Here is a 22,348-nt window from a genome sequence, read left to right on the forward strand (position 1 = left end):
AGCGGCCATGCTTGATTACGTCGTTCAGCCATTTATTTTTGCAAGCCCCGCATTACAATCTCTGAAAGCAATTAGAAATTTGTACTCAGACCAAGCCTCAGTCTTGTTAATTGAAGAGCAGCAGAAGCCGGTTTGCAGTTGTCCTCTGCCGACTCAACAGGCGGCCGCTTCGGCTGCAGGTGTGCTTCAAGGTGCCTCCAAGCTGGTTCATCAGCACATTGGTGGCAGTCTCTCTGGTTGCTCGTGGAGCCGCTCAAGACAAAGGAGACAGCGAGATGCAGAGAGAAGCGGATCAAGGAAGATAGAGCTGCTGCGGGTGAGACTCGAATGGATAGTCACAATATGACGGATTGAATCTTGGTCAAGCGAAATGACGCTGACGCTGCACAGCGCGGGGCTAAGCACACACAGAACAAGGTTGGATCGACAGTCATCCAAAGACGTCAGATTGAGTCGATTGAGCTGCTGCTGCACCTCACTCCCTTGGACGGCATCATCGTCGTCATCAGCAGCATCATCAACAACTGCAGAAGCTTTTGAGTGTTGGCACAGCTTCGGCTATAACTCTCTCTTGCGCGCTCCGCTCCCTTGGGCGAGTCGTCATCATGCCCTCGTCTTAGCCTCTGCAACTGCACAAAACATTTCCCCTTCTGCACCAAAAAAAGAGTGTTGCCGTACCGAGTTGAGTTGGCTGCAGCTCTGGCTCTGCCTGCGTCTCTGCGTCTGTGTCTTCTTGTGCTCCCTGCTCACAACATCGCATTCGCTTACTGCCTCTGCGTCGACCCTTTCGCTCCTCTGACGTTGCTTCGCTGCAGGGTTCTGCCAAAGGGTTCTCTGGTTTCGTCACTTGCCTCTCCCACATCGTCACTCCTGCCTTTCAGTCTCTCTGCTGTCTCCCCCTCTTTATTGTATCATCATCCATTCTGCAAGGGCGGCTTCTCGTGCACCCAACTCCAGCACCTCTTGCCCAGCTCTCGACCACGCTTCAACTTCCCACGAGTCCTGGTGCATGATCCATCTGATCCCCTGACCTCATCGCACGCTTCCTCTCTCTCTGGTCCGCTATTGACCTCATTCATCTCTCAACCCTAAGCTCTCTCGCTGACAGGCTGCTCCGCAAGCTATTGTCCTCACTGCTTAGCTACCGTCACCGCCGTCACCGCGCCTCTCTGCGACCGACGTTGTTCCACAATCTGTCTCGCCCTCCCGTGCCCTAGCCTACCCACGTTGAAACAAAGCTTACACGCTCAATCAGCCGGAACCAGCTAGTAGCAATCCACCTCGCATACTGCCTCCGACGTCAATCCGGGATCATCATCGCCAGCTCTAACCTAGCTCAACGCATCTGACATTGTGAGCTCCGACGCCTCGATACCACTCCTCGTACAAAAGACTTCTTTGTACCCACCACAACGTCTTGATCCCCTTCCATCATCTCGCTCCGGCCATTCCGCCTCGTCAACCCACTTGCTCGCTCCTTTCAGCAGCGTGCTTGTCATCCACACCTTCCTTCACGACCACCTACATCTCGGTTTCTGCGTCGCACCTCCTAGTTTCCTGCTCGACATCGCGCTCCTTGCATCCTTTCATCAATCATCGTCTCGTCATCTCGCTGTCGACGCCCAGCTCTAATCGGTCTCGACACAGTCCACACTACACAACCGCTAAGCTCAGCGACCTGCTCGTTGCAAACATCCGATCTCGTTCATAGCATAGGACAACTCGCATTGCAGTCCTCTACACTTGCAGCAAGCCTAGCACAGCCGCTCATCTGCTACACCAGCCAGCACGGAGGATTACACACTCAGGAGTCCATCGCCAACTACAGCCCTTTGAACACAGGCCGACTCATCTGCCCCTTCAGTCCGTCACCCGCATTCGACCACAACCCACACAATGCCCGTTTTGGAGCAGTTCAGGAACTTTATCAGACACGGAAAGGCAGCTCGCGAAGCGCCAGACGGTCAGACTGTAAGTACTGCCGTGACACTCGCACAGCATATCTGTCACGCACAAAGCGACGTGGTTCGGTCCCACCAATCTCGGCTTGGTCCCACCAAGGAGCAATTTTTCGAAACAGGTTTGGCGGAAACCACCAGGTGGATCCCGCTAGCGACCTCCCTTTTGGCCACCAACATCCTCGCAACCGATCTACGCCGGGCGCATACATCCAATGTGATACAGCTGCGCTAACGTCGTGACACCGAATCGCTACCTGACGACGGCCTTGCGAGGGCTCCGACATCGCTTTGTCCTTCCTCGATAGCTGTGCGAGTGCGGAATCTGCATGCACAGCCAACCACATACTGATGCCTCCTCCTCCGCTCGTTTCGATGCCTCCTTCCCACCAACATTAGAACGACCCTACTGCAGGCTCTTCAATCCACGCCCAATCCGCCGAAAGCTCCTCTTCTTCACGGAACCACTCAACAGCAGCAGCCTCGGGCTTCGCACCCCAAGACAAGGCCCTGCCAGTCCCAGCTTCCACCTCGCAGACCCACGCTGCTGCCGCCTCCCCCGCCACTGCACCGTCCACAGCATCCTCATCAACAGCAAAGCAACAGACCCAGGCAGATCAGTCTCGCGATATGAAGCAGTCCACCAACGGCAATCATGCCGGCGTTCCCGTTGCCAACTCCTACAAGGGCAGCTCCGCCAACGAGCAATACCAACGCGAGGCCGAGCGCATCGTTGCCGAGGAGCGTGAGGCTTCCGACAAGATGCCCTACTACGAGGGTCTCAGCGAGCGATTCCAGCTCATCAAGAAGATGGGCGACGGCGCTTTCTCCAACGTCTACAAAGCGAGAGATCGTCAGACCGGCCAGAAGGTCGCCATCAAGGTCGTCCGCAAGTACGAATTGAACAGCAATCAGGTAAGTAAAGACATTGAGTTGAGGTTCGGCTTCGGTTCCAGGTTCGGGTTTCGTGGTTCTTGGGTTCGGTTCTCGTTTCGTGTTCCGGTTTCGCTTGCTCGCGCCGTGGTCGCTCGTTGCTTCCGTTCTCGTTTCTTGTTCTCGTTCATCGGACGATAGCGGAAGGACAATATTTATGATCTCTTCAGCGTATCGCCCCGCTTTGCTGCGTACGACCTGCCAATTTGGAGACCTCTGGCCAAGGCTCTCCGGATCGGTAGTTAGACGCACATATCTCTCGACGCTCTTGCGTGCTCCTCCGTACCTGCTCACATGCCGTCCGTGGCTGGCAGGAGCGCCATGGAGGTGCACGCTGGAGGTCGATCAGATCATGCCGGCGGCCCAGCCCATGGGGAAGCCACGCTGCCGTCGATCGGCCGGCGCGTGCTTCTCCATGGTCCGCCTCCCGCTGCAGCGCTCTCTTGTTCAGGCAGGACCGCCAATCTTGACCAGATCATGCAGTGTCGCCGCTCACTTTCGTCCGTCTTTGTTAGCAACCACGGCGCTCGCAATGACCAGACCGAGCCTCTTATTGATGCCATTCAACAGGCGCCGGACACTAACCACTCTTACCTTTCCTCACCCTCATCACTTACTGCGATGATGCCCCTCGCGTCTTTCGTCCATGTACTTCCGACAACGTCACCCGTCGATGGCACCACAGGATCGACTTGATCCCAACTTCAGAAAGAAGAACCGCGTCACAGAGGTCCGTTTCACGATGTACACCTTCCACTTCCTCCCGTCCAATTTCCATTTCAGTCTTGCATGCTCCTACTGGAGCAACCCCCTTCGCCCTCCTCCTTCATCTCTTCCCCATCATGCACATAGCTTCCCCCTTTCGATCTCCCCGACCTCCGGATCTGTCATCGTTGCTCTCGGCGCGATGATCGACACCGCAGTCAACTTCCCTCTCATCGCGTCCGATGCGCACAGCATCTTCGTCGCTTTGCGGCCGCACTCATGGCCAGAGAGCGGCGTCTTGGCCCTCGGACTGCGTTTCCCACCCACAACCTCCTCTCCCTACCCTCTGGTCGTGTTTTAAGTCGCACTGATCGTTGACGGAGCAACCGACTAACTTCTATCTCCTCTTCACTTTCTTCCAACAGCGCGCAAACATCCTCAAAGAAGTGCAGATCATGCGTAATCTCAAGCACGACGGTATCGTGGAGCTCCAATCGTTCTCGGAATCGCGCGAGCACTACTTCCTGGTGCTCGAGCTCATGGAGGGCGGCGAGCTGTTCCATCAAATTGTCAAGCTCACCTACTTCAGCGAAGCTCTTGCACGCCACGTCATCCTGCAAGTCGCACACGCCATCCGATACCTTCACGAGGAGCGCGGTGTCGTCCACCGAGACATCAAGCCCGAGAACCTGCTGTTCGAGTCGATCAAGATCATCCCGTCCAAGCATCCCATCCAGCGTCCTTACGACGAGGAGAAGGAGGATGAGGGCGAGTTCATGCCCGGCATCGGTGGCGGCGGTATTGGTCGAGTCAAGATTGCCGACTTTGGTCTCAGCAAGGTCGTTTGGGAAGAGAGCACCATGACGCCTTGCGGTACGGTCGGATACACCGCGCCCGAGATTGTCAAGGACGAGCGCTACTCCAAGTCGGTCGACATGTGGGCGCTCGGGTGTGTGCTCTACACACTGCTTTGCGGCTTCCCTCCATTCTACGATGAGTCGATCTCGGTGCTGACGGAGAAGGTGGCCAAGGGCTACTACACCTTCTTGAGCCCCTGGTGGGACGACATCAGCAAGTCGGCCAAGGACCTGATTACACATCTGCTCTGCGTCGACCCAAGACAACGATACACAATCGACGAGTTCCTGCGCCACCCATGGTGCAATGTCAAGGACCCGATCCCGGACCTCAACTCGGCGGACATTGCTCTGGCCAAGGCATCCGAGATGCCGCTCGACTCGCCACTGTTGGCCTCGATGAAGTCGGGCAACGCTGCTCGCAATGCCATGATGTCGCCCGGCATCAACCGACTCAAGGAGGCGTTCGACGTCACCTATGCCGTCCACCGCATGGAGGAGGAAGGTGCACGCAAGCGCGCTGGTGGCAACAACCCGCTCGGCGAACTCAACGAGGAGGACGAGAGCGACGAGGCCGACGAGGCTCGCAGAAAGTACGGCGATGCAGCTGGCAAAGCTGTCGAGCAGCAGCGCGGTGCTCGCAACAATGGAGCTGCCCAAGCCCCGACACAGCAACGCACTGCGCCTCCGCAACAACAACAGCAGCCGCAACAGCAAGCGCAGCAGTACCAAGGTCGTGGCGGCGCCGACCGTCGTCTGGCCGAAGCAGCGCTCTACGATGGCCGTGCAGGCCCGCGCGACCGTGGCCAGAACTCGAATCGCAAGCGCGGCTTTGAGCTCAACATGGGCAACGCAACGCTGCTGGGCCGCCGAAACAAGGCCGGGGCCGCTGGCACGCCCCGCGTCGACAACTTCGGCAACCCCATCATCGACGGCGCCCACGCTGCTGGCGTTATCCCCGGCAGCCCCATGCGCGTCGACTAGTCTTCTTTGTTTGAGTTCGCTTTTCTCTCTCCCCATGTATCGCTTCACTATGCATCTACACGAACGATTTCGCCCTTTTCTCTCGACCAGATTGTTGCTGTCTGCAAACTGAGCACAAGCGTCTGTTATCGATAGGCGGTATGGGAATGCGATGTCTCGATTGGGTATGATTTGAAGTGTCTAGTCGGATGAGCTGCAACCACGACAGCCGCAGTGTACGCACTCTACCACGGTGCCGGGCCGCAACTGATCCCGTGGTACGCGGCAGATGCATGTTGATCCTTGATAGTTCATATCCTGACGAGCCATATAGACAGAAAAAGGTGATGTGAGTATCAAGCTGAAGTACGATTTGATGTTGTGAGGCTCGAACTTACTCTCGACTGGATGCATCGTACGCAGCATAGCTTCTCGTACCCTGTTCGCTTCCATTTGGCTATCAAGCTGCGGTACGTCATCACCATCATATCACCGTCTTGTCAGCACTCTCTCTCTCTCTCTTTCCTTCTCCTTTGGGGCGGGCACTCACTTGGCATCGGCATACTGATACTTGAGCAACCAGTCGTACAGTTCTCTCGAAATGGCCTCACGCTTGTAGTAGAGGTCGTAGATGTATCTGCTGCGCGTATGGTTGATCTGGATGATGGGCCAGAGCGTTTCGACCTTGCGCTTGCCTTCCGTGTCCGAGGTCTCGGCATCGCGCATCTTGCGATCGTATTCGTCGAGGATGGGCTCGATTTCGTCGAACCCTTCCGGGGGTGGGGTCGAGCGCGATGTTCGTAGTCGTGGCATCGTGATGCGCTTGCGATGGTCGGTACGGTAGGATCGTCGGATGGAGAGGTGTAGTGGACGACAGCCTGCTGTGCTCGACGTCGAGGTCGATGGCGAGAGATGGTGGTGAAGGACGACATCTGCAAAAGTGCAGTTCGGAAGTCGGTCAAAGAATCGGGGTCCAGAAAAGCGGAGCGCGCAGCTCGTTTACGCCAAAGTGGAGGCGAACAAGGCGTGAATCAGCGCTCAAGTTGACAGCTCAGCTCACCTCAGCGACATGTCCAACACCATACCCTCATCCATACAGCTTCAGGACCAGACATACTCCCATTTGACGATCGGCGATGTCCACATAGCATCATGCCAAAATTGATCCGCAAGGGTCAGCGAATCCTGCATCAGCGCACACAGGCTCGACAGGATGGTGTCAACTCCCCACGCTCAAGTCGGAGCACAAGGGTCCAATCCTCGACGGCGGCAGCTGGTCACGCCGAGGAGATCTTAGACGCAGCCAGCGAGGAGGAGAACCCACTCTTCCTGGGTCGAACCTCAGCGACACCAGCACCGTTCCTGTCTCGAACCACCAATTTGAAGAGCACAGGACCGATCGATCCGACCGAGTTGCCGTCAGAAACGAGAAGAAAGGCGGCCAGTCGTAACATCGCCAATGCGGTCGAGCAGTCGCGCCTTCGCAGCTTCAATCAGGCGAGCTCATCCTCCGGCACCGGCTCAACTGCAAAGTCAACTCTTGGGAACGGTCGCGCCAAAGAGACAATCGAGGAGGTCAAGTCGGAAGAAGAGCCAGGCGAGGATGACCCTTTGCTCGCTTCTCCGACCCTCGCCCGCCGCTCCCTCGCGCCTCCGGTATCTGTCAAAGCGGAGGCTGAAGTAATAGAGATCAAGTCAGGAGATGAAGATGACTACGACTTCCGCATCGTGTCACCGCCATCGACTTCGAAGGCCTTGTCAGCGACGAATGGGCATGCAAGCACAGCAGCAAGAATAGCCGCAGCTCCAGTCCCGCCGCCAATGGGTCCACCCTCCACGCCGACGAGAGCGGCTACCGAAGCACTTGTACTACCCGTCACACCTCCACCATCAGAAAAGAGGCAGCCTCGAGGACGCAACGCACGCTCCGTCACAGCCAGCATTGCCGCTGCTTCTGCCCCGACACGAGACGCTCTCGTCGGTAGAGAACCCTCAATTGCTCCATCAGAATCAGCAAGGTCTGCCTCGGAGATGCCAGTCCTCGAAAAGCCCGTCCTCGAACGCACAGATCCGTGGCCAGAACACTTCCTCCAGCTCGAAAAGACCTTTCGCGCTATCAATACCGTCTATTCTTTCTGCTCGGCTCGAAAGCATATGGCCACCACCTACGATACCATCAAGACCAGTGTCGAGGGTCTCACCAAACGACCGCTGCAGATCTTCGAGATTGCACAAATCAAGAGTTTGTGCGGCGAGCTCATTCATTTCGCCTATGTGGAACACGACATGCTTCAAGTGCATATGGACAGTCGAGCCAATGCCGAGAATCCTGCCAGCAATACTGTCAAGAGGCGGCAAAAGTCGAGCGCGCAGTATCGAGACGAGCTGTACGAGAGAGCGGCCGAGGCAATCGCCGAGGGCGATCCGTATATTCCTGACAATCCGAATGCCGTTGCGATTGCGGCATCAGCGGCGATGGCGGTGGATTCGGCTGGATTTGCGACCACTGGAGGTGGGTTTCAGGATGTCGCAGATGAGGACGGTCAAGGCGGACCGCAGGGGCCGTTGCTGCCGCCTGCCGAGCTCGAGGTGCAACAGCTCCAAGCCAAAGGCAAGCAGAGGGCGAGAGAGGAGTATGTCTTGCTATTCGAGTTCAACGATGGAACCCTGCAAGGACCCAAGGCGACAGCGAGAGGGCGTCCGGGCATGCGCCGAGGACCGAATCGAAAGCCAGCCGATCCGAACGCCAAGCCAAAATCCAATCCCAAGCTCTACTCGCTCCCGTCGACAGCATCCATGATGAAGCTCATCAACAAGCGCAACTTCAAGTTCGAGCAAGCTGTGCTGGAGTTGCTCGCAGCCTGCAAGGCCAAAGACGAGGACCCTGTGCAGCTTCTGATCGATGCAGCACACGACCACGTCCCACTCAACCCAGAGACGGCATCACGCACCGAAGGCGATACACCACAAAAGAAGCGCATCCGCCTCGAATTCCTCATGAAGAACCCCGAGCATCGACCCAGCGTCGCTTCGGTGATCGAGGAGATGAAGATTGCTCCCTGGTGGAAGGACCAGATCGTCCCTGGCGGCCACAAGGTGTTTGACGAGCGACCTGCCAAGACCGGTGAGCTGAACTACCTTCTCTCGCAAGCCGTCGTCAACGCGCTCTATGCGACACACGGCATCGAGCAATTCTACGCTCATCAGGCGGAAGCACTCAACGCACTCAACGAGCAAAAGAACGTCATCGTCTCGACATCCACCTCGTCGGGCAAGTCGCTCATCTACCAGTTGCCCGTCCTCGGCGCCATCGAGCAGGACGGCGAAGCCACCGCCATGTTCATCTTCCCCACCAAAGCTTTGGCCCAAGACCAGCGGCGCTCGCTGCAAGACCTCATCGCCAACTGCGAAGGCGTCGAGGGCGCCATCGTCGCCACGTACGACGGCGACACGGACAAGGACCTGCGCAAGGACATCCGCGAACGCGCCTCGGTTATTTTCACCAACCCGGACATGCTCCACCAGTCGATCTTGCCGAGCGAGGATCTGTGGCGACGCTTCCTGCGCAATCTGCGCTATGTTGTGGTCGACGAGTTGCATATCTACAATGGTCTATTTGGAGCGCATGTGAGCTTCATCATGCGTCGTCTGCAGCGGATCTGCAGTGCACTAGGCAACAAAACCGTGCAGTTCGTCAGCTGCAGTGCGACGGTGGCCAATCCAAAGCAGCACATGCAGACGCTGTTTGGGGTGGAAGATGTCCACGTTGTTACGGAGGACGGGTCGCCAGCGGGGAGAAAGGAGTGGCTCATCTGGAACCCACCCTACATCGACGAGTCGGACCCTGCACAGGGTCGTGTCAGCAGCTACGCCGAAGTGTCCAAAGTCTTCCGGCACCTCATCCAGCGCGGCGTCCGAACGATCATCTTCACCAAAGTGCGACGCACGTGCGAGATCGTGATGCGTCAAGTGCGAAACGATCTTCTGCTCGAAGACCGCCCGGATGTAGTGAACAAGGTCATGTCGTATCGATCCGGCTATTCGCCGCAAGACAGACGAAAGATCGAACAGGACATGTTCAAGGGCCAGCTGTTGGGCATTGTCGCCACCTCAGCCCTCGAACTGGGCATCGACATTGGCAGTCTCGACGCGGTGATCATGCTCGGCTTCCCGTACTCGATCTCGAGTCTGCGACAGCAGGCGGGTCGAGCGGGTCGTCGACAGAAGGACTCGCTCTCGGTGCTCATCGGCGACCCCTGGCCCATGGATCAGCACTACATGCATTTTCCGGACGAAATCTTCCTCCAACCGGACGCAGCACTCTCGGTCGATCTGGGCAACGATTTCATCCTCGAATCGCACCTGCAGTGTGCAGCCGAAGAAATGCCGATCACGCTCGAGGACGACGAGCAGTACTTTGGCCCTCATCTCGCCACACTGTGCCAGACGCGACTCGAGACGGACGGAACGGGCTACTTCTACTGTCGGGAAGAACTGCGACCCAACCCAGCGCGCGACGTTGCCATCCGCGGTGCACGCCAGGACAGCTACTGCTACATCGACGATACGCCTCGTCGTCCCGGTGGCGCACGCGTCATGGAAGAGGTCGAAATCGAACGTGCCATCTTCGAAGCTTTCGAAGGGGCCGTCTTCATGCACCAAGGCTTGAGCTACATCTGTCGCGAGATCAACCACGACACGCGCATCGCACGGATGGTGCAGGTGGATGTCAACTACCACACGCGTCCCCGGGATCACACCAATACGGATGCGATGGAGACCTACCGCATTCGACGACTGCGCGAATCGCCGTATTTGGCCTACTACGGTAAGGTGACGATCGCCAGTTACGTGTGGGGGTACTTTAAGGTGGATCGTCGAGCGAACATCTTGGATGCTGTCGAAGTAGACTGTCCTCCATTCATCCGACATACGCGGGGGTTGTGGATCGACGTCCCCACCTGGCTGGTCGACGCGATGACGAGCAAACGCATCAACGCCGCCGCAGCGATCCACGCGGCCGAACACGCCCTTTTATCCCTCACACCCATGTTCGTCGTCTCCATCGCGGGCGATGTCCGCACCGAATGCAAGATCGCCGAAAAGGAGTACGCCGCCAAGCCCTCATCCCGCAAACGACCGGCGCGGTTGATCTTCTACGACATGCCCGGTCAGAACGGCGGTGTGTGCGCGAAAGCCTTTGAACACCTCGATGGGCTGATTCGCATTGCGATTAGCGTCATCGAAGCGTGCCCGTGCAACGAGGGGTGTCCGAGCTGCGTGACGAGTCAGACGTGCGCCCATGCCAACCTTGTCACTTCCAAGATCGGCGCGTTGGGCGTGTTAAGGGGGATCGTGGGAAGGGAGCCGTTCGATCCGGATTTGGAGTTGCAGAATGAACCCGGGATCGCGCCGTCTCAGCTGGGCGCAGAGGGGAGTGTTAGTGGCACCATCGCCGAGGCGGTACCCGTAAGGGTGGCAAAGGAGCTGGGGAACAGTGTCCAGGTGGAGGACGTGGATGAAGTGTTGCCGCCAAGTTTGCAGAGGTTGACGCAGAGGGCGGCGGAGGCGGCCGTGAGGAGAGGGGAGCTGTTCGAGGGTCCGACTGGGTCCAATGGTACTGGGCCGGGTGGGGGGTTTCTGCCTGGGAAAAGTATGCTCTTCCAAGAGTGATATATCCTCATGCGCACATAGTTTTTACTCATAACGTCCTTGGCATTGCATCGTCACTAACCGAATCGATCTTGTGCTAAATGTCACCCGACGAATGTGACCGCCTACCCCTGGAAGCATGGCGGGCAAGTGGTGTCTGTGCGGGATCCTCCCTCCTCTACGCCCTCCTCCCCCCGTCTCCCCGTGAGGATCAATGAGAGGCGGACAGCGCAAAGGAAGAAAAAAGGTGCATCAGTCTACCCGCTACTAAAAATTGATGGCAACCACATTGGTTCGGCTGTCAACAGAGTGTTAAGCGGGTGTGTCTGGAGGAAAGGGGGAAAGAGACACAGTCTGGTCGGGGTCGAGCGAGAGAGACACAGGCGATGTCGGCGATGGTGAAATGCAATGTCGGTTACGATGGGAGATGATGGTGAGGAAGGAAGAAGGGATCGGCGTGTTCAGAACTTTTTCGGGCCCTGTTGAGAAGAAATTCCCAGCTTGACGTTGCGAAGGCTGTCGGCCGGAATCTTTGTGCTTCGAGTCAGCGGTGTGCCTGGTGCCTGCAGCACGAAGGTGGACCCTGAATGCTCTCCTCCCCCACACTGACTCCCCACGACAGGACGAGCCAGTACCATCCCTTGCCTCCTTGCAATTCACTGTAGCCGTCACAAGCACCGGCTGCGCAGTCTGACGGAGACTCGATAGCAGGATATGTCTTCGCAAGCATACCATCGATCCGACGACGCCGATGTCTACCGCAAGAATGCGTCTTTCGTCTACTCTGACGAGTACTCGGCGCCCGTTCTGAAGCTGCTTGACCCGGAACCGGGAGACAAGATCCTCGACTTGGGATGCGGTATGTATCGTTCCAGTCCAGGAATACGTGTCATGGGACGATCACCTACTAACAGCGAGATCACCATTCCTGCTCTCAGGTAGCGGCGAGCTGACCTGCAAATTAGCCTCTGCCGTTGGCCCACGCGGACTCGTCTTTGGTCAGGACGCCAGCGAGGACATGATCAAGAAAGCAAACGCATCCATAGACGTCGACGCCGACGGTACTCCCAAGTTCGAAGTGCGAGACGCACAGGACCCGATCGCGCAAGGGCAGCGAGGACAATTCGACAAGGTGTTCAGCAACGCCGCGCTACACTGGATGAAACGCTCGCCTTCCTCTGTCGTTCAGAATGTTTACTCCAGCCTTCGACCAGGCGGTTCGTTCGCTGCCGAGATGGGCGGGTTCATGAACTGCGTCGGTGTCCGATCCCATCTGCACCTCGCTCTGAGCAGACGCGGCGTCGATCCAGCACCTCTGGATCCGTGGTTCTTTCCCACCGCTGCCGAGTACACCAAGTTGCTTCAAGAAGCCGGATTCACAGTGGAGACCTGCGAGCTTGTGCCGAGACTCACACCACTACCGAAGGAGAGCGGGCTGAAGGGCTGGCTGAGCACCTTTGCAGGTCCGTTCCTCAACGCATTCGACAGTCAAGAGGAGCGAGAAGAAGTCGTAGCCGAAGTCGAGGATGCGCTACGGTCAGACGCATACGATGCCAGCACGGGGACCTGGAGTGTCATGTATGTCAGGCTGAGGTTCTTGGCCGTCAAACCGAAGTAGAGTCCATGCCAAGCCCTTTCCAAAAAAAACCAATTGCGCAAGTGTGAGAGCGTGATGGTGTCAACAGGGTCCGTCGAGTCGCAATCAGATGGAGCAAAAAGCAAGCCTGAGAGCGGCGTCTTCTTCGGAGACTTTTTTTTGGCTCTTGGCGGTAAAGAGGATTTAGCGGAGATGTGAAAGACTGTGGGGCGGCAATGATCAAAAAGAAGATCTTCTTGCATGCGATGCTTCCCTCCTTCACACTACACATCATCAAACCCCCCTCGACGGACTCGGCCTCTCGACGATATGACTGTCAACGGACATAGCAACGGCGTCAATGGAGCGGGGCCTTCTACGCTCAGCCCACTCCAGGTCGAGCCTTCGTCCGTAGAGGCAGCTCGCATTTTGCCACAGGCACTCGAGCTCGTCCAAAACTTCATCGCATCCGGCGAGCAGCCCGATACCTACGTCGCACCGTGGGGCAGCATCCCAGACTTCCGCAAAGCTGTCTCTCTCTCCCTTCCAGACAAGACTGCATCCGACGATGCGCTTCTCGACGCCATCAAGCTTGTTTTCGACAACTCGGTGAACCCGTGGACGGGTCGATTCTTGGACAAGCTGTATGCTGCCCCCACGCCTGTCGGTATCGCAGCGGACCTGGTGCTGAGCGCAGTCAATGCCAACGCACACGTTATGTCGGCGTCGCCGGTGCTGAGCTTGGCCGAGGAAAGGTGCGTCGAGGGGCTATGCGAGCTGTTTGGCTTCACCGAGAAGAAGGCCGATGGATTGACGATGCCTGGTGGCTCGTCGGCGAATACGCTGGCGGTGCAGACGGCGCTTGCCAATCTGTTCCCTAAATTTAGGACACAGGGCATGCTAGGGGTCATGCAGCAGTTGACGGAAGAGAAGAGAGCGCCGAGGCCGTTGCTCTTCACCTCATCGCAAAGTCACTACTCGCTGGACAAGGCAGCCATCTCTTCCGGGCTCGGACTGGATTCGGTGGTCAAGGTGGATTGCGACGACGCCGGTCGCATGGATCCAAAGGCTCTCGATCACGCCTTGACTGCGGCCAAGGAGCAAGGCACGGGAACACCGTTCCTCATCAACGCCACGTCTGGCACTACCGTGCTGGGCTCCTTCGACCCGCTGCCCGAGCTGTCCGCGGTCGCACGGAAGCACAACTGCTGGCTGCACATTGACGGCTCTTGGGGTGGGCCAATCGTGTTCTCGCACCGCCAGACGTACTCTGATCTGATGAAGGGCAGTCATCTGGCCGACTCGATCACCATCAATCCGCACAAGCTGCTCAATGTGCCGCTGCAATGCTCTTTCCTGCTGGTGCGAGACGCTGACACGCTCTCGGCCAACAGCTTGGACGCAGCATACCTGTTCCACTCGAAGGATCGTCGAGAGAATGCGGCGATGAAGACCATGGGATGCGGCCGCCGTGGAGATGCGCTCAAGTTCTGGTTGTACTGGGTCCGTTATGGAAAGAACGGCTTCGGTGCGCATGTCGATGCAGGTTTGGCGCTGGCTATCGAGCTGGTCGAGTACATTCGATCCAAGCCGACAGAGATCGAATTGGGACCCCTTGCCGATCCACTCTTCCTTCAGATCTGCTTCCGACCGCTTCAACCTGGGCGGGTGGACGACAGCGCCAGCTGGCAGCTGGATGCGGAAGAGGTCAAGAAGCGATCAGCGGCGACGCAGCACGTCTACCAGGAGCTCAAGACGAGGAGGATGTTCGCGGTCGACTTTGCACCTCTGCCAAATGGAATTGGAGACTACATTCGCCTGGTGGTGCACCCAAGGACCAAGATGGAGGATCTGAAGACATTGGTGGATCAGGTCGCTGAGATTGGACAATCGTACTGGAAGCAGCAGGCGTGAGAGATCAATAGACTATATATACACAACAAAGACAAGGCTGAGCAAGTTGGCAATGGGACAAGCTGAGCAGCGCCGTGCTGTGTGAGTCAGAGCGTGAGAATGGTGCGGACTACCCGAAAGGGTCTTTCTACGAAGTCACGAAAAGGTGGTGGGATGATGGCTGGAGCGTGGGAACGTGTGTGTGTGACCATACAAAAAGCAGCATTTGGCCCTCCACCCTCTGCTGCAGAGTGGGAAAAAGTGCAGCAGCAGCAGCACGTCACAGGCAAGAATTCATCTCTCGCTTTGACCACCACACATCGTACTGCTGACATCCCGCTCATCCGACCTGAGCTCACCACCCTTTCACCACCACATTTGACGTCGAGAACGAGCGCTCGGCTCAGCACAGCAGCCACCATGTATCGAAGCACACGCTCAACAAAACAGTCGTCCAAACTCAAGATCCTCCCCGAGGAGCCTGAGGATGGCACCAGCGGCGCTTCTTCTCCCAACATCGGTACCAGTGGTGGAACCACATCTGCACAAAGCAATCCAGGCCCTGCTTCCGCAGGATACAGTCGCAAGTCGTCCTACTCTGAGCCGCCAGCACCCACCGTAGCTCCAAACGCAAACGCTACAAACTCGGTCGACGACGACGACAGCTCCTCCGACGATGCAGGCGAGGGCGAGGACGAAGAGGCGGTCGAGGTATACAAGCAGCTGGATCAGATTCCGGAAGGCTCGATGCGACGTGATGCGAGGAGATTGACAAAACGATCGCGCGCCAAGCTGCCAAGGGTCACCGCCTACTCGACAGCCACCTCGTATCGGATGCGCGAGCTCACCAAATGGCTCAATGCGAGAAGGTCCAGTCACCAGACCAACGTGCTCACCTTTGACGAGTGTGTATACACCACCTATACCTACAAGCACGTCGACGAGGCAAGAGGCCTCCTTCCCTCGAATGCGAATGGCAACAGCAACGGCAAGCACCGATCAACGCACCGCGATACCGCTCCATCCAAAGACGCTCCTGCAAAGACGGGCGATCTGCTTGGCATCCCTGAACTGCAGCAACAGGATCAACAGCAAGATGGCAATGTTCAACCAGGCTCTGAAGCCGCCAACAAACGCAAACGCAGCCGTTTCTCGGTGGAAGACGTCATCCCCGAGCTCTTCATCATGGACTACGGCACCATTGTCATCTGGGGCATGACGTTGCAGGAGGAGAAGCGATTTCTCCGCGAGCTCCGTCGGTTCGAAGTCGAACGTCTCGCCTCTGAAGACGTCGAGTCCGAAGATCTGCACTGGTACCTCGCCGACTACTCGCGCATCTACAACGACGTCATCACTCTCCGCCGCGGATCCTCGTACATGACCAAGCTTTCGCTCTCGCACGCCCTCGCCCAGTCGACCAAGATCTCGTTCTTCGAAGGCATCATCGACAACACGATCGAATCGACCAAGGACATCCCGCAATCCATCGCCGAGAGCGGCAAGATCGGCATGCCGCCTGCCGAGATCATGAAGCAGATCGGCCATCTGTTCATTCTGCGTATGAACATCCATCTTGTCGGAAGCATCGTCGATTCGCCCGAGATCTTCTGGAGACAGCCGGATCTGGAACCGCTCTACTCGGCGGCGAGAAGCTACCTCGAGATCCCCCAACGCATCGATTTGCTGAATACCCGCGTCGAGGTGCTGCAGGACATGCTGCAGCTGCTCAAGGATCAAGTCACCAGTAGTCACTCGGAGTACCTCGAGATCGTCGTGATTTTGCTCATCATGCTCGAGATCGTGTTGGGTGTAGCCACCATGTTGGTGGATCTGTACTTTGGGTAGACGCACGAGTTCGCTCGCAATGCCACGTTGTGAGAATGCTGTATTGCTGCATCTACTAAAGACGAACGCCTCTGAGACCGAATCTCCAGAACGCGATGCCTGCTAGAATACCGCCAACATGCCCAGCTGAGTCGGTTCTGCCCTTTGGCGTCCTGCTGGCGTGCCAGAGGTCCCAGGCGAAGATGCCGGTGACGCACGCCCACGCTGGCGCTGGAATCACAAAGAAGATCAGGAACGTCGCTGTGGGGTTGACACACGCGAACGTCGACATGATCGCGTACACACTTCCACTGGCACCATGACTGAAGCTTCCCAGTCCTCTCTGGTCTTTGGCTGGCACGAGTTGCTTTCCGACCATGCTGACGACGCTGCTGACCATGCCCGCGCCAAAGTAGAGCAGCACAAACGTTGTTGGTCCAGTGAGGGCGAGGACCGGGGGAGCCATAAAGGCGAGGGAAACCATATTGACCAAGAAATGGTTCACTTCTTCATGCGATACGCACGACGAGAGCATCGTCCACCATCGACCCTCCTTCACATTCGTCCATCCCGAGAGGAAGTTTTTCGAGAGAAAGATGTACGGTCGCGGATCGGAGAACTTTTTGAGCGTCTCAGCGGCGTAGATCCACGAGCCAAAGACGAGGAAGTTGAGCGCGATGATGGTGTACAGCACAAAGTTGCGAGGGAGCGACGAGAAGACGCGCGAGTCGATGCGCGCGATCAGGGAGGCGAGGGAGGAGCGGGCGGGAGGAGAAGGTGGTAGGCGTCGAGGAGGACCGCCGCCGCCAGAGCTCGTGCCGTTGATGAAGGCGGCAGAAGTCGTTGTCGGTGATGGAGTGCGTGCGCGGAACCGGTCAAAGACGGGCGAGGGACGCCGTGTTCGCTGACCGGCGCGGCTCGGCGGATTGGAGAGTAGCAAGCCGGCGAAGCTTAAGGAGGAGAAGGCGGGTTGTAGTGATGGTGCGAGCGAGGTGCTGCTGAATGTGCGCAGGAAGGATGTCGGAGTCTGCGGCCCTGTACTGCGAACGGGCCTACTAGCCTCTCCCACGCTCTTTATGTTCATCGTGCTTTCGGTCGTCGTCGCTGACGTTGCCATCCGTCGACAGCTCGCGAAGGGTCCACTCCACGACCGTTTTACTGCGCTTGTCTCGCCACGAGATCGAGGCTTCATCTTTGCCGTTGTGCAATACGTCGCTCTTGATAGCCTTAGTAGATGCGTCCTTTGTTGACTCGCCCCAATGATGCCAGATGCGTGTTGCTGTGCTGTTCGCACCGCGCTCTTGGTTCGCAAGGGCTCGTTCAATGGCGCCCACCTTGACGTCAAGGGCCGTATCGAAGGACGCATTGCTCTTTGCTCTGCGATGCGTTCCTAAGAGCACCTCCGTCCGGTCGAGGCTGTGGTGGTACGAAGAACAGACTCGACGCAGGATGGTGATAAGGCAGGCGACAGCAAAGGGACAATGGTGAATGGGTCCCTTTGTTTGCTACATGGTGCATGCGCAGCAAGGTTGAAAGGGTCGTGTGCTTAGCGCAGCCCCGATAGCGCACCCGATTCAAGCAAAGCGAAGGGTGTTGGTGTTAATTGCACGACACGCGCGCTCTGTCAGAAGAAGCACACAAGAAGGAAAAAGTGTTGCTCTCTTCACCACTTCACTGACGAGCACCACCTGCAGACTACGCAAAGATGGCCGAGACATCAACATCGGCAGCGGCTCACAACGAAGCGGGGCCATCAAACGCATCTTCAACGTTCATCGAATCGTCCACCGCATACCAGATCGGCAGGTCTGAACGCAACGCCGCATCAGACGATGACGAGGACGATGACAACGACGACGAGAAGCTCTTCGCGGAGCTCGATAAGGAGCTCGACATGATGGAGGACGAATCCAACTTCAACCACGACGGTGAGGACACGGTAGCCGGCTTCGACATGGCCGAGTTCAGGGAGCGAAGAATGGAGGAGCTCCGGCAAGAGATCGCTGCACACAAATCCGCCTCAGATCCAAGCACCTCTCTCAACCTCGCACAACACACCTCGACCGCCTCGATGAAAGGCCTCTTGACCGAGATCACCAACGAAAAGGACCTCATCTCGTTCTCCTCCACGGAACGCCAGGTTGCGATCCACTTCTTCCATCCCAAGTTCCCGCGCTGTGCGCTGCTCGATCGCCATCTCACCGTCCTGGCGCGCCTCCATCCGACGACGCTCTTCCTCAAAGCAAACGTGCTCAATTGCCCCTTCCTTACGGCCAAGCTCAAGGTCTCCGTCCTGCCGTGTTTGATCACGTTCAAGGACGGAGTGAGTAAGGACAAGATTATCGGCTTCGAGGAGCTAGGGAACTCAGACAAATTCTCGACAGGCGCGCTCGAGTGGCGCTTGGGCCAGAGTGGCATTATAGACCCCAGAGAGAACAGGAAGCCGATACTGGGCTTTGCAGAGCAGAATGCAGCATCGGATTCCGTCGGGAGAGGCGTGGTCGGCGCGAGGAAGGAAGAGGAGGATGATTTTTGGGACGACGAGTGAGGAGCTGACAAGGACGATCGTTGCTGCTCGAGGAAATGATGCATCGCACTTCCGACGGACGCCTAGGTTCCCGCCGTGGGAATGAGTCCGACCGCGGCAACGGTCCCGTTCGGTCTCGATCGTTCCATTTGGCCCTGTTCATACGTATCAAGACATCCTCAGCCTTCCCCCCTTTCATGTCCGATGTTGGAACCATTGCAACATTGTGATGCAGCGTTGGGTGTATCAGATACGGTTTCGAGACAACTCCTTAAATCCGACAACCTTAGGCTGACTTGAATGAGGATCGCCACCAACGACCGCCCCATCGCATCCGCTATGCTGCCAATCACGAGGCGAGAGACGATGCACAGAAAGCACCGAATCAGTCACACCCAAGCAGCTTAAATCAGGTCCAGGAGTAAGGCGGACTTTGCTTTCTCAGCCCCCATCATCAAATCGCTTTGGCGACAGCTCTCGTTCCGATGACGTTGCTTAGCCCTCTTCGTCTCTGTCTATGCCTGTACGGCTTCAGCATCGTCGCTGCGACGCCTATGGATCTGGGTGACCAGCAGTCATGGCAGGAATGGAGCTCGTTCTTGGGTCAGAGCCCTCGACAGCGAGCTGATACGCAGCACACCCCTTCTTCGGTCGACTCTGCCAATGGACATCGACAAACTTCACATGATGTCGGTACCTTTGCGCAGCCCGGTCCGCCTTACCAACAAAACCTGCAGAGTGGGTGGAGATACGACCCGGCTGCTTCAGCTATCGAGCCCCAAGGCAGATGGGAACACAATTCGGCAGGACAGCATCCTCCCAGGCTGAGCATGGGCTCCATGGGCTCCTTTGCATTCGATCCGCACCTTGCGCACCACGATGAGCAAGACCTGGCTGACCAGGCTTCCCCAGTGCCTTCACACGTGACCCCCTCGAACCAGGCTGGCTTCGAAGCAGCTTCGTCTTCGGGTGCTGAGGCTTCGGACGACGTGGCAAGCCAGCAAGCAAAACGGCCGGGTCGCACCCTCAAGGACACCTATCCGTACTCTGCCCGGGCATGGACTCCCGAAGAGGTCGCCGAGTTTTCCGCACAAGGCTTGTCACTTCGAACCGCGCTCGAGCCGAACTTCTTCTCGCGGCTCCCTTTCCTTCCGCCACCCCCACCCGTACCATCGAGTATCGCTCGCCCCAGATACGTGACGCCTGCCTCGTCCGACGTCCGACATCTGATCAACCAACGCATCTTCAACGGTCGCCTCAAGTGGTTCGATCCGCTGAGCCTGCCAATCGACGAACGCACCTTCCGGAGAGCAGGGGTGTTGTACCTTCCCAGCCGCCAGCTTCCCTTTGTGACTGCGCTCCGAACGGACAATTCGCACTTCGCCGAGCCAGAGATCAGGATCACCTTGCACATCCGAATCAGGGGCAAGTGGAAGCAGCTCATAGGCCACGAGCTCGACGGCAAGCTCTTTTATCAATTCTGGGGATTGCCAGAAGGCAACGGTCGAGGGAGGCACCCCATCCAACACTATGGGCTCGGGTACGTGAACAGCGCAGATCTGGACTTGGTCGACCGCCATCTCCTAACCATGCAGACGCTTGCGGACGGGGCAAACAGCTTGCGTGCAGTCTAGCCGTAGCCTTCACTGTCTAATCAGACTGCAGTTGCATCTCCCGACCAATATTTTGCGATCCGATTCCGACTGTGTCAGCCTTGGCTCACGTCCAACGTGACGACGCTTGCTGATGTCCGTGACAACTTCCAAGTGCATTACGCCCCACTACGCCCCACTCGGCGCATCAAGGTGATTGCAGGCTCGGCGTCACCTATCACCGCCTTTTCTCTTTCATTGTCACATTGTGGCGTAACCAGATGATATCAGTGGATTGACTTAATGTGGCGTAGGCAGGCAACGTTACGCCGTTGTTGTGTTCGTGTGACAATCCCTTAACGCCGCAACAACTCCATTTTACGGTCAAAGTGCTCAATCGTTGCGCAGTGACGGAAGAAGCAAGTGTCGCAGCACTTCCTTTACGACAGTAGACAGAAGGGACACGGCGGTGGACACGAGGCATAAATACGCATGTCCAGCTTCACCCAAGGCAGCGATTCGCGTACTGCTGGCTCCTCATCCGATCTCATGGACTGGAATCTGCTCGCAAGATGCTTTGTTCAGTGCACCTGATCCCATTGCTGGTGCTGACATATACTTGCTGCGTCCTTTCGAGACCCGCAGGCTCCGACGAGGATTGGGAAGTGGGTCGCTTGCCAACCAGTGGCCACGTCGATGATAGCCTCTGGGGACCCACTACACGATCGAGTAGCGACGAATCCTCGCTCAGGTCGGATCATGGTCAGTTCGGTGCAGATCCTTGGGCTGGAATCTCGTTGCCGCCCTTTCACCACGATTGGGATGCTATCATGAGCTGGAGTCACGATGGACCCAGCAGCCCTGCTTTTCCGACTCATCCCGAGGCTTCGGGGTCAGAGCGCGGATCGAGCTCGCTAGATACGCAGGTCGATCAGCCTGAATCTCATCCGGCCCCCATCCATCAACCCGCTCCCGTTGCACAGCCGCCGCTCCATTCGACCACCGTACCCTGGGGACGGGTTCTGCTGCAAAGGGATGAAGCAGCCGAAGAAGTATGGAAACAGCGCATACGAAGGTCGCTCGGGCTCAAGAACCTTCAGATCTCAGAAGCGGGCCAGCGTTTGCCCATCGCCGGTGGTGTCTACGTTGCAGAGGACGAAAGCGCTATGCATGAACTCCATCCTCCTCTGCCGAACGATGTGATCAACAAGCACTACGGTCGAGCGAATCGCGGACCGTTCCTAGCCCGAGTGGAGGGGGCAAATACCCATTCGGCTGCCGCGCTGCGACCCAGCGAACAGAGCAGAGGCATCTACATGTACCTCAACAGCCGAGCCCATCTTGACGAGCTCAATCAGCATTACTTCCTCAACCACCTCGTCTTTCTCCCCGTCGTCAAGGAACGGCTCACCTTTTCGGAGTTGCGCAAACTTCATTTGGCCCGCCGTAAACATTATGTCTTCCCGCCAGCCCGGCCCAACGGACTCTCTCTCATCATCGACAGTCACAACTCGCCTACACCAGGTTCATCCTCGTCTATCATTAAGCTCACCGGTCGAGAGCGACTTGGTCAGACGGTTTCGCTCTGGTCTCCCAGCCTCTTTGACGGGGAAGTCTACACGACGGTCCTGTACGGCATAGCGCTGTTGGACACCAGATCTAAGTGGCAAGTGGTCGAGCATCTCGAAAGGCTCACAGCCACTGCAGATCCTGCTTCGTACTCGTCTGTCTACGATGTGCAGGAGCTCATTCGTCCGTTGTAGGCAATACCTTGCTCTGTTGCGATTTATGTCTTCCGTTTATGGTGATGAGAGCTTGGTTGTCAAGGCTGCGGTTGAAAATTGTCGACAGCAAGGCGAAGCCCATAC

At 57.2% G+C, this 22,348-nt stretch overlaps 10 protein-coding genes across 10 annotated transcripts; 8 read left to right on the top strand and 2 right to left on the bottom strand.

Moving 5' to 3' along the window:
• Positions 1-1,896: 1,896 nt before the first annotated feature.
• On the top strand, positions 1,897-5,437 carry PSEUBRA_006029 (Protein kinase domain protein; the record flags this gene model as incomplete). The annotated part of the gene is made up of 4 exons (XM_059465746.1): positions 1,897-1,971; positions 2,358-2,873; positions 3,577-3,621; positions 4,022-5,437. 4 exons carry the CDS (start codon positions 1,897-1,899, stop codon positions 5,435-5,437), a joined length of 2,052 nt encoding a protein of 683 aa, XP_059320315.1.
• Positions 5,438-5,617: 180 nt separating this feature from the next.
• Positions 5,618-6,229, bottom strand: PSEUBRA_006030 (G10 protein; the record flags this gene model as incomplete). Its single annotated transcript, XM_016439403.1, has 3 exons — positions 5,618-5,734; positions 5,815-5,881; positions 5,967-6,229. 3 exons carry the CDS (start codon positions 6,227-6,229, stop codon positions 5,618-5,620), a joined length of 447 nt encoding a protein of 148 aa, XP_016289735.1.
• Positions 6,230-6,568: 339 nt separating this feature from the next.
• Positions 6,569-11,089, top strand: PSEUBRA_006031 (Helicase, C-terminal; the record flags this gene model as incomplete). Its single annotated transcript, XM_016439386.2, has 1 exon — positions 6,569-11,089. The coding sequence occupies one exon, from the start codon at positions 6,569-6,571 to the stop codon at positions 11,087-11,089; it is 4,521 nt and encodes a 1,506-aa protein (XP_016289736.2).
• A 693-nt stretch (positions 11,090-11,782) lies between these two features.
• Positions 11,783-12,686, top strand: PSEUBRA_006032 (Methyltransferase domain protein; the record flags this gene model as incomplete). The annotated part of the gene is made up of 2 exons (XM_016439392.1): positions 11,783-11,927; positions 12,007-12,686. 2 exons carry the CDS (start codon positions 11,783-11,785, stop codon positions 12,684-12,686), a joined length of 825 nt encoding a protein of 274 aa, XP_016289737.1.
• Positions 12,687-12,974: 288 nt separating this feature from the next.
• Positions 12,975-14,558, top strand: PSEUBRA_006033 (Pyridoxal phosphate-dependent decarboxylase; the record flags this gene model as incomplete). The annotated part of the gene is made up of 1 exon (XM_016439389.1): positions 12,975-14,558. One exon carries the CDS (start codon positions 12,975-12,977, stop codon positions 14,556-14,558), a length of 1,584 nt encoding a protein of 527 aa, XP_016289738.1.
• Positions 14,559-14,957: 399 nt separating this feature from the next.
• Positions 14,958-16,382, top strand: PSEUBRA_006034 (Protein of unknown function DUF155; the record flags this gene model as incomplete). Its single annotated transcript, XM_016439390.1, has 1 exon — positions 14,958-16,382. One exon carries the CDS (start codon positions 14,958-14,960, stop codon positions 16,380-16,382), a length of 1,425 nt encoding a protein of 474 aa, XP_016289739.1.
• Positions 16,383-16,437: 55 nt separating this feature from the next.
• On the bottom strand, positions 16,438-17,445 carry PSEUBRA_006035 (Peptidase S54, rhomboid domain protein; the record flags this gene model as incomplete). The annotated part of the gene is made up of 1 exon (XM_059465671.1): positions 16,438-17,445. One exon carries the CDS (start codon positions 17,443-17,445, stop codon positions 16,438-16,440), a length of 1,008 nt encoding a protein of 335 aa, XP_059321710.1.
• A 621-nt stretch (positions 17,446-18,066) lies between these two features.
• PSEUBRA_006036 (Thioredoxin-like fold) lies at positions 18,067-18,909 on the top strand (the record flags this gene model as incomplete). The annotated part of the gene is made up of 1 exon (XM_016439418.1): positions 18,067-18,909. One exon carries the CDS (start codon positions 18,067-18,069, stop codon positions 18,907-18,909), a length of 843 nt encoding a protein of 280 aa, XP_016289740.1.
• A 464-nt stretch (positions 18,910-19,373) lies between these two features.
• PSEUBRA_006037 (uncharacterized protein) lies at positions 19,374-20,522 on the top strand (the record flags this gene model as incomplete). The annotated part of the gene is made up of 1 exon (XM_059465672.1): positions 19,374-20,522. One exon carries the CDS (start codon positions 19,374-19,376, stop codon positions 20,520-20,522), a length of 1,149 nt encoding a protein of 382 aa, XP_059321711.1.
• Positions 20,523-21,052: 530 nt separating this feature from the next.
• Positions 21,053-22,243, top strand: PSEUBRA_006038 (uncharacterized protein; the record flags this gene model as incomplete). Its single annotated transcript, XM_059465673.1, has 1 exon — positions 21,053-22,243. One exon carries the CDS (start codon positions 21,053-21,055, stop codon positions 22,241-22,243), a length of 1,191 nt encoding a protein of 396 aa, XP_059321712.1.
• Positions 22,244-22,348: the final 105 nt, after the last annotated feature.

Source organism: Kalmanozyma brasiliensis (assembly GCF_000497045.1).
Source record: "Kalmanozyma brasiliensis GHG001 unplaced genomic scaffold PSEUBRA_SCAF8, whole genome shotgun sequence".
Lineage (NCBI taxonomy): Eukaryota > Fungi > Basidiomycota > Ustilaginomycetes > Ustilaginales > Kalmanozyma > Kalmanozyma brasiliensis.